Raw genomic sequence first — 18,670 nt, 5'->3', positions numbered from 1 at the left:
TGACTATCCGAATTTTGACATCCTGCACTGAGTTATTTGTCTCTGATGATTCAGCAGAAAATTTCTTTTTTAGCTTTGCAGAATTCACATTGTACTTTAGTATTAAAGTATTGCCATAAAATAACACATAGGAATGCTATTCTTTTGAGGTGCCCAATCAGTTCAGAGCACATTATTTATCTCCTGCTTTCTGGACATAAAATAATCTTGTTCTGATACAATACAGTCATCAATAATGACATCAAAGAATCACAGAAAGTAAACACCTTAAAGTTTTTTTTTAGTAAAAAAATAATTGTACAACTTCAGAGAAATAAAGAAATATGAAATGTGGATTATTCGTTAGAAATGCTCTAGCTATAACATCACATCCTTCTCACTTGACCGGTTGTAAATGATCTTAAATTATTCCAGTGTTATTTTAAAACAACATGATTCTTTGATTTTCAACACTTAAAAACACACATACAATCTGGCCTTGAAATTCATTGGCCTTTCTGGCAGACTCCTGCTGTAGCTTTAACGGGAGTCCACTGGAACAGTCACAAAATCAGCCAGGACTCAGATATTAACTTAGACACTGGGTACTAACCTGGTGCAGGGACTCCCCATGTCAAGAGTTCCCACACCCCAACCCTCAGCTGGGACTCAATGTGGGGTCAGGACTGTACCTGAGGAGACTAGGTGTTACATGTGCTTACAGATATTAGGCCAATCTGGGGTTTCAGGCCTGGATCAGAGCCTAAGCTCCCAAAGATGGAGGGTCATAAATTTTTCTAATATATTACAAGTGACTCCCTGACACAGTGGAGTGCTCCCGTTCTGGGCTAGGGGGCAAAAAAACAGCTTCGACTGGTGTTCCCAGATTCTTCGACCAGAAGGCAGAATACTCCCCCAAGCTATCAAAGGTCCCTTCTCCAATCTGTGAGCTTTGAGTCCAAAATGGCAGGGTGGATACTGGCACTTAAACTGGGATGCGGTCCCCCACTCGTTGGATTTTCAAGGTCTTTGTGTTTTGTATCAATTAAACCACTCCTTTCAAATTGCTGAGGTTGAAAATTCAAATCCCAGCAATATCTGACCTAAGTATACTAGGTAGCGATATGAATCCATGCATCAGTCCCCAACCAGCTGCTAAATGAAACAGTCCACAGAGGAGAAGTGTCTATCCCAGGGAGAATATCCTTATGGTCCTTTTTGAAATGCAGCACTTGCATTGAAAGCAACTGTGGGGTAAACCTGTTTTACCAGCCTCTAAAGCAGGAGGCTGAGTAGAGGCTGGTAGTCTTAATACGGGGGAAAATACAAAAATATCACAACATGGATGAAAAATATCTGCTTAATTTTAATCAGGTTCTGTCTTCATTTTATTGATGTTAATTTTCAAGAACCAATACCAATTAATTGCATTAATTGCAGAAGACTCACAGACAACAAGAGAATGATCATAGATCCATACACCAACATGCTTTCTTTGAGTTATTACTTTAGTGTAATATTATTCCCAACACCCTATATTTTTTAAAACCTAATATAGGAAACTTTGTAAAAGCAGGACGAGAGCCCTGAGAAATCAACATTTATCAAGATCAATCCAAGATGTTGTTTATTAAATTACAAAGACATGGACACGGACATGCAGACCACGGTCTTTTTTTCAGTGCTTATGTCCATCTTCAACAATTACACTAGAATATTGCAATGGTATAACTCTGCGGCATTGCTCTGCTGCAGAAGTCTTACACCTATCAGAAATGTAACATCTTCAAAGGATCATACAGCACACGCCAAGCAGATGCAACAAGGTTCCTAAAACAAACTAATGTTTGTTGAAAAATTGGAGAACAGTTATAATAAATTAGTGGAAATAAATATTCCAAAGCTGAATCCTCTCAGTAATAAACATGTAAGGAGATTTAGTGGGACTTCTGATAATATACAGGGCCATCCACTTCTTTCCTAAGATATACTGCATTGGTAATGAGCACTAGGTCCACGTATAATTTTCCCAAGTTTGTATTGATGTGTCTTCAAACACATTCCCATAGTTCAAACAGATTAATTCAAGCCGATGTTTGATATTTGGTAGTTCATATCACAGTGGCATAATAAATCAATCAATCAAAAGGTTTGTGTAGACCATGCACGTGTGAAAATGGTTTTCTCACATTTTTAAAATGATAAGGCACATGTCAATAGTTAAAAAAGTCTTCAAACAAACTTTTTATGTTGTTCACTATAGTGTTTTCATATCTTTTTTTCAAGTAATTTCCTATTCTCTGGATTTTTGGCTTCGTTGGGTGTTCGGTCATCCTCTACTTCTGAATGTTGAACGTAGCTTGTTATAGCTGGAACATCTGTATTGTTTTCTTTCTCGCTTTCCTGATCCTTTTTCTCTTCATCCAGCGTACAATTTCCAAATGTTTCATATATTTTTCTAATATTCTCTGGTATCTCTTTCTTTAGTTCTTTATTTTTGTATCTCTTGACCCCTCTTGCTGAAGATCCAAATTTATTGATGATATTATCTTCTGAAGCTCCTTGCATGTGTTTGTCATATTGCCTTGTTCCTTTCTGTTGTAGATTGTTAGAATTGCCGTTTATACTTTCCTGAGATGATGCCTTGAATTGACCCGTCTCTAGACCCGCAAACGCTAACCGTTTCTCAGGGGAGAGCATGTCAAGGGAATGGGCTCGTTGGTCCAAGCCAAGCCGTCTTCGCTCCATGTTTCGGATGGTTGCTGCCCTTTGAAGTTTGTCATGAATTTCCACACTTAATCGTCTTCGTGTTTCCCTGAACTCTGCTGTCACATTTGCTTTCCATTCAGCGGCGTGAGCCTTAATTTCACCAACCTGCAGGAACGTAGTAATCATTATTTATTTTTACACAAACACAAAGAATGACTCAGTAACATGGCAACACTAATATGTGTAAGATCAACAATACTGTTAAATAAAGGCAACTTTACATCCAAAATAGCAAAGAAAACAAAAATTGTCTGCGTTTGTGGCAGTGTCAGTTTACATTCGGTAGGCTGTCATCATCTTGCAGGTTCTTTTCTCTCCCTCTGATATGTTGAAGTTTATACTTTTTTGCATGTTGAAAAGTTTGCAAAATGTTGGAACTTTTATATGAACAGAAGCAAAATTGTTTTGCAGTTTATTTTAGATAATGGATTGCCAAAATATTTTTTCTCCAGCGATGTATTGAGCATTTTGTTTCCTTCAACTTAGATAAGAATTATTCAATTTCCTAACCACTTGAAGTGCAAAGTGATAAATGTAGTGGTTGAGTTGTGAAGGTTTAACCCGTTTCTTGAACCATCTGCTCATTAATGTGTACAATGGAGCTTTTCCTTTTGAGTTTCACAAAGTCTTTAAAATGTACCAATGGAACAAAATATTTAAATGACTGAAGACTGCAACATAATGAACTCTTGATTTTAAATAAATGAACAATCATCTCTGATTCTGCTGGCACAAAGGTTCAAGATACTAAAAATTACCTTTGGGATCTATCACCAAATAACATGCAAGCCAATTAATGCTTTCTAAGGGAAATTCTTTGTTGCTAGTTTCAAATCCCCAGAAGCTAAATTGAGACACCCTGACTTCATTTCAGTCTCGAGAGCCCCTTAGAGTGAAGACTGTAATTACACCTGTCTAAGCAGGTCTCACAACTGAAAGAAGAGTGATTTAACATTAAATGCCACACACCCTGTTTTCTTAAAACTAGAGCCATGCAATGCAGGGCGACTGTATCACCTTTGATAAGCTGTTTATGAACTTTTTCAGATAATGCCCCTCATTAATATCTGTAGCATCCTTGGCTTCTGGGTTATTCACTGAGGTACAGTTGTGGTTTAGTACTGAAGCTTGCATTCCAACTCTGATTTTATGAGGCTCTGCTGGCATTGTGGAACCACACAGATGGCGGGTGTGTCGCAAACTCAGGTGCTGGATACTTTGTGTACTGAAGTTCGTAACATGTGATTTTTATGAGCCAAAGGAAACAGTGCTAGCAGTAGGCAGAACCCTAGTTTTAATTAAACTTCATGACTTTGGTGAATCTCTGCCCCAGTGCACCTCACCCATACAAATGACAGTTAAATGGACCTAACTACTTAAAACCTTCTTGAAACAAGCCCCTTGAAGCAAGGTTACAGTTGGTGATGAACTGTAGTTTTTTCTTGGCAATGAGCACTGTGCATTTCTGACCTTTTACTAAAGCCTTCAGTTTCTACAGTCTTTGCAACCGCTGTTCCCATTGTGCTGCATGAATTTGATGAGATCAGTTTCGTGCGGGGACAAAATCTTCACGGGGGCAGCAAGTTCATTCCCATCAATATCCTGTATTTATACACTACAACACTTGTGTCTGATTAAGTTGGAGGAGACCAGAGTTTTCTGCCTCCACTTAACTGCAGAAGCAATGATTGTGCTGTGTTTGTCTTACAGACAACTTCAATGTCTGGGATAGCTTCTCAGCTAGCTGCAAAGGTCTCAATGGCATCAAATTGCTATGCAATGGGATCCTTCCAGGTCACTGCATGGGAAATCTGCCAGACAAACTGGTGTATATCTGTATAAAGAAAGTGACTGATGCCATGTTTACCAGTGGAAACTAGAGTAGGCACAGAATATTTTGACTGGCAGGCTTCCCAAGAGCCCAGGCTGCTATAAATGTTGCGATCAGTGTTCCACACATCAACTCTAATGCATACTTGAACTGGAAGGGATACCAGCCCTTAAATATTCAGATGGCTTCTGCAAACTAATGCCCAGTATCCAGGAATCAGTCATGATGCTTTTATTATGTAACATTCCATAGTGCCCACATTATTTGTAACCTTCGATAGAATGGGTGTTGGGAGAACAGAACTACCATTTGCATCTGTCTCATGTCCTCAGATAGAAACCCCGGCATAGCAAAGTACAAGTACGAGTTCCATGCCACCACCGTTGTACTGTCGAACACACCTTAGGAATGCTAAAGTAATGATTCCGTTATTTGGACTACTCAGGCAGGATGTTGCTTTCCACTTCAGCCAAGGTCTCCAAAATCATCACCATCTTGCAATACAATTTGCCATCCAACGAGGAGGGAGCATGTAGCAGCTCGATTAGAAGGCCAATGGGCCTGCAGGACCACAGAAAGAGGATGAGGCAGGGGAGGAGATCAACATGGAAGGAGTTGATGTACAGGCAGGGAGATTGGTGAGGCATTCTGTGATCAAGAACTTCTCCTAGTAATGGATACACCCCACTGAACAATTTGTTTTTGCTATGAAAATCTACACATTGTCCAACCCAAGAACATGCCATACATTCCTTATAAGCTGAACTTCCATTTTCAGTCCCCTCCCACCTCCCTCTCTGTGCAAAGCAGTACACAGACTGTTTGTATTCACCATACTCGCTTGAAGAAGGGCTTCATATTCTCCTGTGCAAAGTATTAATGTGCTGTATTAGAGTTGTGTCCTACAACTAATTTTGCAGCAATAGTGTGCTGAGAAAATGGACAACTGCTGTCTCCATGTCTGGCATGCTATCTCTATGAGAGTGCAGCAGCGCAATCTTTAGATTTGTTCCATGGGTGGATGAGTAAGAAGCAGGTACACAATGATGGGTACACTGATCTCGGCATTTCTCCTGATGCAGTGAACCTCTTATGCATTTATTCCCAGGATCTGTTGGATCTGGGATAATACAGTAACCTGCTCTTCAGCCTTCTCCCTAGATCTGGATTTTAATTAGTAGATTACAATGATAGATTTAGATGAGGAAAGATGGGAGGAGGCTCAAGTGGGGCATATGTGCCAGCATGGACTTGTTGGGCCTAATGGCCTATTTCTGTGCCATATATCCTATGGTATCCTATGTGGCCTTTAGCTCCAAAAGGGCTTGCATGTTTCAAAAGTAAATACAGCACCTTACCTCTTCCTTTGTTTTCTTGGATATCACACGTAGCCAGTCTCCAATCATGCTGAGGACAGCTGCAAAGTAGGCCAGACCCACTAGAATCCAGAACCAGACTAATGGTTTATACCATTCTCGATACTGAATAGCTATGTTTCCGCCTGAATAAACAGATTACATGGAACTAAGTGCACACATTTTATAGATATATAACTTTTAACTGTTTCTTGATATTGCACAGTACATTGGAAAATGAGAGCCTATTACTTAATTTTCAAAGATAATCTAATTTCACTGCAACTGCTAACCTCTATCACCTGATGTAATCATTCAGTGACAGTAGAACACAGACACAAGATGCCTTTTCAGCAATGTCAGAAACATTGATGATGACCAACATTTTGTAAAGCATTTTTTGTAAGTGTTAAAATTTGCAAAAATACTCACCAACTCAAAAACGCTCAAAATAGCAGCAGTTCTGATTAGCATAAAGTAAATTGACCTTGGTTCAGATATTTGGTTTGATTGGCTTCGGCCAGTTTCAATCAAACTCAGCTGGAAACACACAGCTAAAATTATTATTTCCAAATTAGAAATCAATAGGAAAAGCACAGGCTTTGTCACAAACGGCAGTATTTTGCTGACATAAATGCATTACTGTCTGTCTGACCTCAGATACAATACTGGCCACTGTTTTGTCTGTCTTCAAGATCGGGCATGTGTCTTGCTGTTTCTGTTGCCATATCACAATCCTAATTTATGTTGTACATCCTGCTCTTTTAATTATTTATCTCTTAATAGAAGGTAATACATTAAGTCATGAGATTAGTCTAACATCGGGCCCTGCCATTGGCAAGGTATCAAAAAATGCATGAAGCAAACTAGTAGAAAAACTTAGGATTTTCGATAAACAAAGGAACAGAGTTTGAAGCCGGAATTTTACAGCCCCCCCAAAGAGCGGGCAGGAGACCTGGTGGGGGGTGGGGCAGGAGGGGAGGGCGTAAAATTGTGGGAGGTGTGGGTATTTTACCCTCGGCGGGCAGATGGCAAAGGCCCCAAGAACACCGCCAGGTAAAAACTTACCTTCGTTCCAGGGCCGTCCTTCACCTTACTTGCGATGGCTGGGTATAGTCCCAGCAGTGGCCACCGTTCCCAGTGATGCTGCTAGGACTGAGAGCTGCCAGCCCACTGATTGGCCAGCAGTTCCATTAGGCGGGACTTCCTGCCTCAAGGAGGTGGAAGTGCCACCCAAGGTCAATAAGGGCCTGGGGAGCGAAATATTGAGTGGGACCTCCCACCCAATGTAAAATACCAGTCTGAGACCATAAATTGCTATTCATCCCTGAATTATTTTTAGTTCTATGTAAAATTTGAACTTATCTTAGTATTCATAAGTTTGAAGCTAATTTCATATCAGTTGAGACTGATATCCATCACAGAACAACAGAAAAAGTGAAAGCTGCAGTTTGAGTTAGTGAATTTGAGTTATATTTCTATTCAGAAGAACATCTGTTATATGTGCTTAAGTAATTGATTGCTAGCTCACAAGTTAAAGAATGGATCCCTTCAACACCTTACAGCATATACAATACATCATCAGTTTTCAAGTTCTCTTCAGTGCATTCGTACTAGAATGCAACTGACCATTTTTCTCATGGATTTGCCACTTATTCGAAAACCCTTCTGATGAATTGAGTAATCAATTTATACTGTTAGAAATGGAATGCATGCTCTATTTTTCATCTAATGCTCCCCATTTTGTTGTTAATTTCTGCCTTTTTAGGTCCATCAAGCTTCATAATTTTCTTATCTGACAGAGCAGGGAGGTGATCTACCAGTATACATCCACAGAGGATAATGCAAAGGTAATACAAGTGTAAAACAAGGAGGAAAATACTAAGATATAAACATTGGACACAGAGATAAATGCATTTGAAAAATAAACATTTGGCACTTTACTCTTGTATTTGCTCCATTCATTTCTAAATTTACTTAAATTGCAACATGTACATCAGACAATTTTTCCAACAGATATTTGTAACAATAGGATAACTAGCTACTAATTTGATGTTGAACTCCAGACATTATTGCATTGTAATTTATGGGGATGTTTTCAAAGGAATGGTACTTACAATTGTCAAGCAGGCCCCCACCTGGCAAGAATGAGGCATATTAATTTTGTCATATGAACATTGATTTTAAACTGTTACTGGGAAGAGAAGGCCTGTTACAAGGGCTGCCAGACATTTGCATAACATTTGCATACTAACAGACAGTACTTGTGGAGACAAAAGGACCATTCCCTGACACATTCAACCCACAATGGATTTTGATCACCAGACATTGAAGTTGTAAGGAAGAACATTCCAGAGACTGCTAAGGTGATACAATCCACAAAAGTCAGGACTGGTTAAACCAGCTGGTCACATGACTAACTGGCTGGTCCAGGGTTTTTGAACTAGCTAACAGAGTTTTTGAACTCAAAAAGACTGTTTGCTCCTGGAGTGAGAAGACCTTTCCTATCTGCTCCCATTTCTTTGTCACAAGCTTCTGGACCCACTGAGGACACACAAACTTCAAGAGAGAAAAGTCTCCTACATCGAACAAGGTTTAAGGAAAATACTGGGCCCCAACAAAAAGCAAGACACTTTACAGCAAGCTCGAAGAACAGTAACCAAAACCATCTTCAGATATTGCTTCAAACTTTTCCACTTTATTTCTTCTGCTCTTTTCTGTCTCTATGTCTCTATCTGCATGTGTGTATCGCGTATGCATGCTAGCGTAGGCGCGTCGCGTTTCCATAGGTGTTAACCTAATTAGAGTTTAAGTTTAATAAAGTTCAACCTTTTTTCTTTAAACCTATGCAAACTTGTTTGGCTAGTTTCTTTGCCTTATAATTGGAAGTTAGTGAACAAGGATTCACTAAAGGGGAGCTCAAAAAAATGGTGTGTTGAAACTTAAACCCTGTTACAGCAAGACCAAGTGAAGGCTGAGAAGGAACCCTAGACCCCTTTCTCACCTGGTCATAACACACTCAAAGAAACACCAAAAGCAAAGCAAAGGAGTAACAGAGCTGTTACAGTAACAATTTAGTTATTGTGGCAGTTGTTTGCATCCTGGCTAACATTAATCCCTCAACCAGCACCTAAAAAAGATTGTCCGATCATTTATTTCACTGCTGTTAGTGGGAACTTGCTGCACGCAAATTAGCTGTTGCATTTCCTAAATTACGACAGTGACTAAATTACAAAAGAAGGTAGTGAAAGGTACCGTACAAACACACATCCATCTATATTTATCTGTCTTAAAATAAATATTACATCAGGTTTGCTAACAACTAAAGCTTCAGACAGTAACACAACTTTATTCTAGTTTGTCATAATGCATATGATTATCTTCACTACTCTGGAACAATGCAACAGGATGAAAATGCTTTCACTATCACATTAATCTATATTCAAAATCATACACAGCATCATGTCTCCAGATTCTTGTATTAGAAGGCATCCATATTTTCCATAGGCTTGCATAATGGAGATGCAAATAATTACTCATTATTCTAATTTGAACTTTACTGAAGCAGAAGTTTTAGTTACCGTGGGATTGCTATATTGCCTCAGAAATAACTTGAGGTGAAGCAACAGAAAAGGCTACAAGCCAAAGAATATGAACTATTAAATATTAAAAATATCCAACCTCAGGAGTCTTGCTCACACACTCAGTCATTTTTAGAAAAAAATCTTAAAGCCTGCGCCTTACATATGAGAAAATTACAGCAAACTGCCAAAAGAACCTAAATTTGTCATTTGAAAATCTCCTTGTAAAGTCACACAAATGGGATTAAAAATACCACATTATTGTTTGTGGTTTATCAAGTGTTGAAGGTGTCATAAGTGTGAGCAATTATTTCAGAGCTTCAGAGGGGCGGAAGTCCTGCAGGAGGCCAATGTAAAATCGTAGTGTGGCTCCCAGGCCTGGCGGAGGCGGGCTCGTCCCCGACTTTTTGGCTGGTGGGCGGGGCCTCCCGTCCAACATAAAATTCCAGCCAGCTTGCCCAGACACTTGGGTGCACAAGCATCCAGGCTCATATTAATCCAACATTAATAATCTGATCAGCAGTCAACTGAAGACTGGTCTGTTTCTCCTGCTTATTTTGCAATTACTTTAAGTTCCATTTAAATTAGTCTAAATGCAGCCAATTGATCCGCCCTTGGTATATCAAAAACCTGGGACTCGCAGTCAATTGAAGCCACGCAGGTGTGTCCCACTCTGCTGCAGTCATTAGTTAACTGTAGACAGCAGGGACCAGCAGTCAATTGTACAAGTGTTTTATCTTGTGATCTTCAGCCTGACTGTTTCGTCTTTATGTTGTTTCTGGTTCCCAGATGTTGGAAAGAATCACACTTAAACTTGGAAAAGGCTGGAGTCAGTCTTGTTTAATTTAGCAACATGCTTTGTGCTGTATCGCCTGATTCTTGTGTTACATATAACCTGACACCCCAGTGCAGCCATGAATGAGGCCCCCACTGGAACACTTAAACATAACAACTAGTTCCTAGCAAATTAGTTCCTAACACTTTACAGATAGTTTAACAATATATACATATATACGTGAGCCATGTGAGCCATGTGAGCCGCATGGAAGATGGCAGGATCCCCAAAGACACATTGTACAGCAAGCTCGCCACTGGTGTCAGACCCACCGGCCGTCCATGTCTCCGCTTCGAAGACGTCTGCAAACGCGACGTGGCGTCCTGTGACATTGATCACAAGTCGTGGGAGTCAGTTGCTGGCGTTCGCCAGAGCTGGCGGGCAGTCATGGAGGCGGGGCTGGAGTGTGGTGGGTCGAGGGGACTTGGCAGTTGGCAGGAAAAAAGACAAAAGCGCAAGGGGAGAGCCGGCTGTGTAACAGCCCCGACAAACAAAATTTTCTGCAGCACCTGTGGAGGAGCCTGTCACTCTAGAATTGGCCTTTGTGGCCACTCCAGGCGCTGCTCCACACACCACTGACCACCTCCGGGCGCTTACCCATTGTCTCTTGAGATAAGGAGGCCAAAGAAGAACATGCATAACACTCATTCTAAAAGGAAATCCTTTCTCTTGCCTTTTATATCACCCCACCCAGTACCTTGAGGCAGGCACCATTTGCTCTATTCCTTTCCTGAATCGATTAATTCAAATACACTGCTTATTTGTACTGATTCATGGGATATTTTATGTTCGGGCTTATGCTAATGAGTTTGTGTGGAAAAGTCAGCATGACAACCTCAGCAAAATCGATGTAGTGTCCAATGCTTCCTGGTTCTTTTTTGCTGATTGCACCTCTAGTGGAAACTATATGCCCATAACTTTGCATAAAAACATAAAGTTCATTATGCACCAGAGTTTGTATAATTGTTCTACAAAGTTGAGTTTTAAATGCTTCCTGGAATGCATTGGGCATTGGGAACATTTTTTTAAATTTAAGAGGATGTACTCACTATTTTTATTTTCATTCCAAGTAGTTAAAAACTTTCTGGATTGTAAAATAATCAGACATAGCTATAGCAGAGCTGTAGTACGTAAGATTTATGCGACAGGCTGTTTAAAATGCCAGGGTCACTCAGACAGCCGTTAATGCAATGCTCTGCCTGCCAAAGACCAACTCAGAAAGTCAGTATTTCCGAATCATGGGCGTACATGCTTCCCAACTTTGCAAACAATATCTCAGATAGCTCAGGTTTTTTGACTCAGATTTACATGCATCCCTTGTTAGACAAATTGTAGCCTGATCCTGATCCCTTATTCTAGTCATATGAAGTGGATTGGAGTTAATAATAAATGGAAATAAATATCTGTTTTGACAATGCAACCTTCCATATTAGCAATTCTGGTATGTCTTTTTCCTCAACTGAGGAATCCCCCACACCATGGTTGACAAGGCCCTCGACCATGTCCATTCTATTTCACGCATCTCTCCTCTCGCCCCTTCCCCTCCCTCCCAGAACCACGAGAGGGTTGCCCTTGTCCTCGCCTTTCACCCCAACTTCCTATTCAACGGATCATGCTGTGTCATTTTCGCCACCTTCTGCCACCACCAAACACATCTTCTCCTCCCCTTTCAGCATTCCAAAGGGATCATTCCCTTTGTGATACCCTTGCCCATCCTCCCCTTCCTACAGCAGCTTTCCATGTAAGAGTAAGAGATGCAACACCTGTCCTTTTTCCTGTCCCCTTCTCACTGTCCAAGGCCCCAAACACACCTTTCAGTCCTTGGCCTACAGCAGTGTTCCAATAAAGCTCAATGCAAGCTTAAGGAACAGTACCTCATCCTTCAAACTGGACACATTACAGCCTTCTGGACTCAAAATTCAGTTCAACAATTTTAGAACATAACCTCTGCCTGCATTTTATTTCTTTTTTCTTTGCTGGATTGTTTTTAATTCCCTTGCTTCTCTGTTATTTCCTTGTCTTTTCTCTTGGACAGTAGCTATTCATGATCCTGCCATTCACACCTCCTCTAGTCACATCTTTTGTTTCTTTATTTGTGCTATTACCACTCCCTTTGTCCTTGTACCATGAAACATTTTGGCATTTCATCTCTCCTGTCCTCCACAGACCTTCCCTTTTATTCTTTTTTCCATCCTCCCCTTTCACTTTCTCAAAACCTATTCCCTTTCCCAGTTCTGATGATAGGTCATCAGAAGGTCATCTACCTGAAATGTTAATTCTGTTTATCTCTCCACAGATGCTGCCTGACCTGCTGAGTATTTCCAGCATTTGCTGTTTTTACTTCAGATTTCCAACATCCTCAGTATTTTGCTTTTAAAATAAATATAATGCTGATTGCTAAACAATTAGGAAATACATAAATTAAACAAACTTATTAAAGCCATAAATTTGTACCTGAAATAATCTTAGGCCAGTACACTGTTTACCTGCTACATAGTCACCAAATCCTACAGTTGTTAAGGAGATAACAACAAAATAGATGGAGTCCAGAGTTGTCCAACCTTCGATGTGCTTGAAAATAATTGCTGGGATAGTCACAAAAACAAGGCAGCCCGCTAGAATGAAAAGGATTGTGGAGATGACTCGGATTTTAGTTTGGCTCACTTGCTTTTTCTGAAAAGAAGAGACAAGCAATTAATATTTATATCTAACATTTATATTGTTTGGTAGAGATAATTGTAACCAAATAGTCATTAGGTCATAGATATTGGGAAATGGAACATTTTTCCTACTTTGCCCCCAAGCAAAATGAAGCCTCTGAGCATGGATTTTAGGAGAAATGCTCAGATAGGGGACAAATTCTGTTGTGCCTTTTACCTCTGAGATCTTGTCCAACTGGCTCCACTCTGTGGGGGTGGAGGGGTTGCAGCAGTGCTGCTGTAGTTATCATACTGCTCTTTAACTTCTGGGGGCTCTGTTAAGATACTGGATCAAAGGAAAATGGACTTTCACATTGCCATGCCAGTTACAGAAGAGCAGCCTCCCGTTGTTGCACTTAGTTACTTTTCCACTTGGCACTGTATTCTATCCACGTGTGGCACCATCAAACGTGGTGACATTCACAAGACCTGTGGAAATGTGGGCCATCAGTGCCGCTAGAAGAATGCAAGTCATTCTTTCATATTTCCAAGTACAACCAGCAGTGGGAGTACTGTGAATTTGTCATCAGCTCAACTTTTAGGAAGTAAATGTACCGACAGTCACCTCTCGCTACTGGGTGTAAGGGCTTTACGTGAAATGAACTTTGTTGATTTTATATCAATGAGCATGTGCCCAGGACATAAAATTGCTCCTAATTTGACCTAAATTGACAAATGAAAGATCACAAATGACTGTTTCAGTAAGTCGTGTAACAAGACATGTCGTTGGGGAATTGTTGCCAGCATTAATATCCCTCATGCTATATACACAAAATTTAGCATAACATTTAAAGAAAAAGAAATAAATTCATAATCATTTGAGTCAGCAATTGAAAAAAATGCTTTTCAAATAGCTATCAGAGAGAGGTGACGGCTTTCTGGATTGACTTAAGACCGTGGAAGAGAATTTCCAGAAGTTTCTCCTGATTTCCTGAAAAAACCTCAACAGAGGATCAGTGGAAGCCCTGGAGAAACTATACTTAGTGGCTGTTTTCAGCTGTTTATACCATTTTTCCGGGAGTTCTGCTGATCTGTGGAAATTCCAGGCATATATCTCTGAGGTCCAAAAACCACTATACTGTTTGAGGAAATATAAATCCAAAACTGAACATGAAGTTCAAACTTTGATTTTTGGATTCATGAGGTTAAGGCTTGCATTTGGATTCTGAAATAATATAATCCCTCTGGTGTAGTTTCAGTTACCACTCACAAACGCCTATTACTACATTTACCTGAAATGGATACAAGAGGCATCTGAAGTCCAAATTGATCAGAAATTCTGCATTGAAGGATAGGTTGGTAGCACAGCATGTTGGCACTTCAGAGCACTATCCCATAAAATGGTAGGGTTTGGGTTCTCCTTTCCAATTGACCAAATGGTGAAATTCTATCCTTAGCCATGCTATCAGCGTAAAGTGTAGAGCAAAAGCAAGATATTTCCATACAGGCTGGAGGAAAAATCAAAAGGCAAGACAAACCAGGGCATTCTTGCACAACTCCTAGTACCGTACTCAAAGAGCAATGCTGGTTAATTAACTGCCATCTCAGTCAGATGTGGCATAAGAAAAGAACTATTGGTTTTAAAAAATCATATGGGATGCAGGACAAAACTGAATAAATTAACCCAATTCAGATCGCTTAGCTGGATCAGACTGTGAGTGGGGAAGTAGGGCTGCCAAATTTTTGATGGACCTCTTTTGAACGACACCAACCTTATCCCAAATTGTGGGGGTCGTTAGTATGTTCAAAGCTGGTGGCTGGTACCCATAAGACACATCAGAAGCACCCACTCCCAATCTGCCTGCCAGAAGACAGTGAAACACATGCAGCCCATTAGGTCGCACAACAAGGCTGTTCCCAGGCTATAGAGAAACCGGCATTGGAAGATTTTCAATTCCAATGGAGCCACAGGTCTGGCTGTGTACAATAATCAATCCCTTCCAGGATTTATTATTTTACTTCTGGCAAGGTTTGGCACCTTTCCTATGGCCTCAGCTGAACTCAGCCCAACTTTTAATTGGTATGAGTCCAAATGAAACCTTTTAAGGATGTAAATGGAAAAATTCCCAGGGCAACACAGGAACTTCCCCAGACATCCCCTCTTGAATTTTGGGGGGGGGGGGGGGGGGGAGGTGTGGGGGGCTGAATCAGGTCAATGATCTACCCATGAACCTCACCCTTTGGAAAACAGTTGCACCAAAATCAATTTTTCAGTCCCTGTTCAGGCAATCCAACCCCAGAACTATCCCAGGCCTGACTGGAACTTTGACCCCATCACTGTCAGTATTCCCTTTAGATCTGATGTCTCCAAATATAATTCCCAAAAGGCATGATAGCCTTTATCATAAACTTCTATACCATCAGTACACATTTATAAATGGCTGACACATAGTATGGGAGGGTTGATTTTGGTCTAACTGAGATTCACTGTTGCACTGTTATGCAGCACTCCATCCAGCAATCAGGTTGGGATCTGATAAATATGCCCATTGAGTAAAAGCAATTTGAATCTCAGTGGATATTAGTTTCTGAACTCAGAATCCTTTGCATGAAAACTGATCATTTCGAAGAACTGTTGGGAGACTGGTCTAAGATATTTCATGAACTATCAACCCAGGATTTAAAGGTGCAAATCTATTTTGTCTTTAAAATCTGCACAAACAATTTTGGGCAAGGTCTTTTCCATATATTCTTTAAGCCATTTTAGTTGACAGCCTTGGCAATCCAGCAAATTTAGTCTGATGACCCATATATTTGCATTAATCATATAATTAATAAACAAGTTACATCTGAAAATTTACTACTTGCTGGTATTGTTGCAACAATTTCATATAAAGTTACACATCAGAGAACAGCTTTTAATGACTTACTGATAACGGTATTGATATTGCTATGACAAATCTAATTCATCTGTTCAGAAGATCCATTTAACTGGAAAGTTATATATACAATTCATTGCCTGTCTGAGGCTTTTCAATGTTTCCTCCAAAATTAGGATGCTGTTTAATGATTTGGCAGGATTTAACAATTACAAGTAAAAATATAGTACACATTTAGACAAATAATGTAGGGGATTGTGACTCCAATGTCTCCTGCATTACTTATATGCTGCCAGAAAGCCTATTTCTTTAAAGAAGGTAGATTGCAACATACTTCTCATAAACATGAAGCAAAAGGTTCCCTTTATTTTTTATTTATTTTATTTTGTTTTCCTCCCTCTTTAGGTTAAAGGTGTCACACATCATTCGCTTGCTGAAACAGTGGGATGGTGGCTTTGCTAATTAGACTGCTCCATAACCATCTGCAAGGATGTAATAACAGTCACCCAAGATGGTATGCCTTCAATTTTCTAGTATTCTCTATGAAGAAAGGCCTCAACTCCATTGTTACTACAAACAAATGCCACATGGGGAACTGCAGGTGAAAACGTATGTCCTTCTACTGCATGTAATAATGTATTGTCACACCCAACACTGTAGTGTTGTAGTGTTTTGAAATTCCAATTGCATTGTGCTTTGTGTACTCTAGAAGTTGCCGTAAAACACACATGCTAACAAAGGGAAAGTGAAACCAAAACAGAATAAAGAAGAAGCCTTTGTGTTCAACAACCTGTTGTCTCAGTCTCGGTCTCATATCCTATACTAAACTCGGCTAAACCTCACTCAAGTCCAGAGGACATCACAATGGTGATGAGGTAAACAGGAAAAAGAAAAGGATGGTTAAAAAAAACGGAAACATTGCTTTCAGATATGAAAATATTGGAAGCTTTTGTTTACTGTTACTGACGTCATTTTCAGTTGCAGACTGGGTTCAAGTGACAAACAGGAAGCTTGTACAGTGTATACTCACGCACTAATCTCTCCAAAATAACCATCCAATCAAGAAATATATATATATTTAATCTCGGATCGTTACAGAGCACCTTCCTCTGGAACGTGATCTCAGATCCTTTATCACTGTGTTGCTGATCAATAAGGTGTTATCTATGCCCAACCTGCCACCTTTGATGTACATTCAGAACCATCATCTGTATCCCCACATTGGCAAAAGTGACTGTGACGTTTTGAAGGTTAGATGAGAGGTTTCGTAATCACAGATGACACAAGAAAAAGGCCTTGCATCTACACTATGGAAGTGAAAAATTAAAAGATATCTTTGAGACACTTCACCTGAGAAAAATAACTACAACTCAGTGATAAATGCACTGATGACCCACTTGATGCCCAAGAAAAACACCATATACGAAACCATTATCTTGCAACGCAATAAGCAAGAAGTAAACAAGACAATTGACCAATATTGCATGATTTTGCAGCAACTAGCAACCAAATGTGACTTTGGTGATGTTGAACATGTCGAACTGGAAATCTGTCTCTCCAGTCAACTACACTGAAAAGCACTGAAGAAAGACAGAAATCTGTCAGAGTTGTTAGAGTTAGCAAGATCACTATCGCTTTCAGAGTCCAGAGCTACTGAAGTTGAGGCTGCTAACAGTAACTGCCACACTCCCAAGTTCAACTCCTGTGAACACTATTCATCGTTCAAGTGCCAGGAAAGCACCTGCAAAGAAACAACAGCCATCTCACAAACTTATCAAAAGAATGTTTCCACTGTGGCAGTGCTTACCCACACTGGACAGAGTGTCCTGCTACTGGTAAACAGTGTAAAGCTCGTGGAAAACCCAACCACTTTGTTTGTGTTTGTCGCTCACCAGCAAAATCGACTACTAAGACCAATGCCAACAGAAGGATGTCATGTAGCAGTACCACAGCAAAAAGGCAAGAGAATGTAGCCAAAGTAGAGGCAGATGGCCCTGAACATACTTTTGTCCTCTCTCTCAGACACAGAAAACAGCCATGTGTCACTGTGACCATTGGCTGCTCGGACGTAGATGCTCTCATAGACACAGAAGTGTCTGCCAATATCCTGGGGAAAAAAACATTCAACAAACTTCAAGATTGCCCCATTCGCTGCAAGCCAGCGAATATGAAAACTTTCCCTTACAATAGTGACAAACCGTTGAAAATCCTTGGAACTTTTGAAACACTAGCCACATTCAAAAACACTAGAACGAATTCTCTTTTCTATGTCATATTGGGAGAATGTGGCACGCTTATCAGTTTCCATTCAGCAACAGATCTGCACATGATTGCAGTCACAAATGCGATTCCTTTGCATAACAAAAACATTCTCAAACTGTATGCTGATCACTTTGCTGGTATTGGCAAGCTGAAGGTGTTACATCCAAGCAGCATGTTGATCCTCATGTTACGCATCAATGGCGACGAATACCATTTCATGTCAGGAAACAGACAAAGAAGAAACTTCAAAGCCTACTTGACCTTGGCATTATAGAGAAAGTTAGGGTTGAGCGTACACCTTGGTCTCACCCATACAAGACATCAAGAAACCCTAGAACGAGAACCAGATTAGAATCTGTTTTGATATGTGATCACTAAACCAAGCCATACAACGAGAAAGACATTTGACACTGACAATCGATGACATCATAGGGAAAGTGAATGATGCTAAACACTTTACTAAACTTGACCTCAATGCAGGCTACCACCAAATCGAGCTTGCAGAAGAATCGAGATAGCTTACTGTATTCTCTACTCACA

The 18,670-nt window shown here is 40.2% G+C and overlaps 1 protein-coding gene across 1 annotated transcript in view; it reads right to left on the bottom strand.

Annotated features, from left to right (window-relative positions):
- Nucleotides 1-2,247: 2,247 nt before the first annotated feature.
- Nucleotides 2,248-18,670, bottom strand: part of LOC137373456 (potassium channel subfamily K member 10-like) — a 44,309-nt gene continuing 27,886 nt past the window's right edge. Inside the window, exons 5-7 of the mRNA XM_068038279.1 lie at nucleotides 12,837-13,023; nucleotides 5,938-6,080; nucleotides 2,248-2,853 (exon numbers count right to left, since the gene is read on the bottom strand). Coding sequence (XP_067894380.1) covers nucleotides 2,248-2,853; nucleotides 5,938-6,080; nucleotides 12,837-13,023 — 936 coding nt within the window. The remainder of the gene's footprint in view (nucleotides 2,854-5,937; nucleotides 6,081-12,836; nucleotides 13,024-18,670) is intronic.

Source organism: Heterodontus francisci, chromosome 9 (genome assembly GCF_036365525.1).
Source record: "Heterodontus francisci isolate sHetFra1 chromosome 9, sHetFra1.hap1, whole genome shotgun sequence".
Lineage (NCBI taxonomy): Eukaryota > Metazoa > Chordata > Chondrichthyes > Heterodontiformes > Heterodontidae > Heterodontus > Heterodontus francisci.
This window is presented reverse-complemented; position numbering and strand designations above follow the sequence as displayed.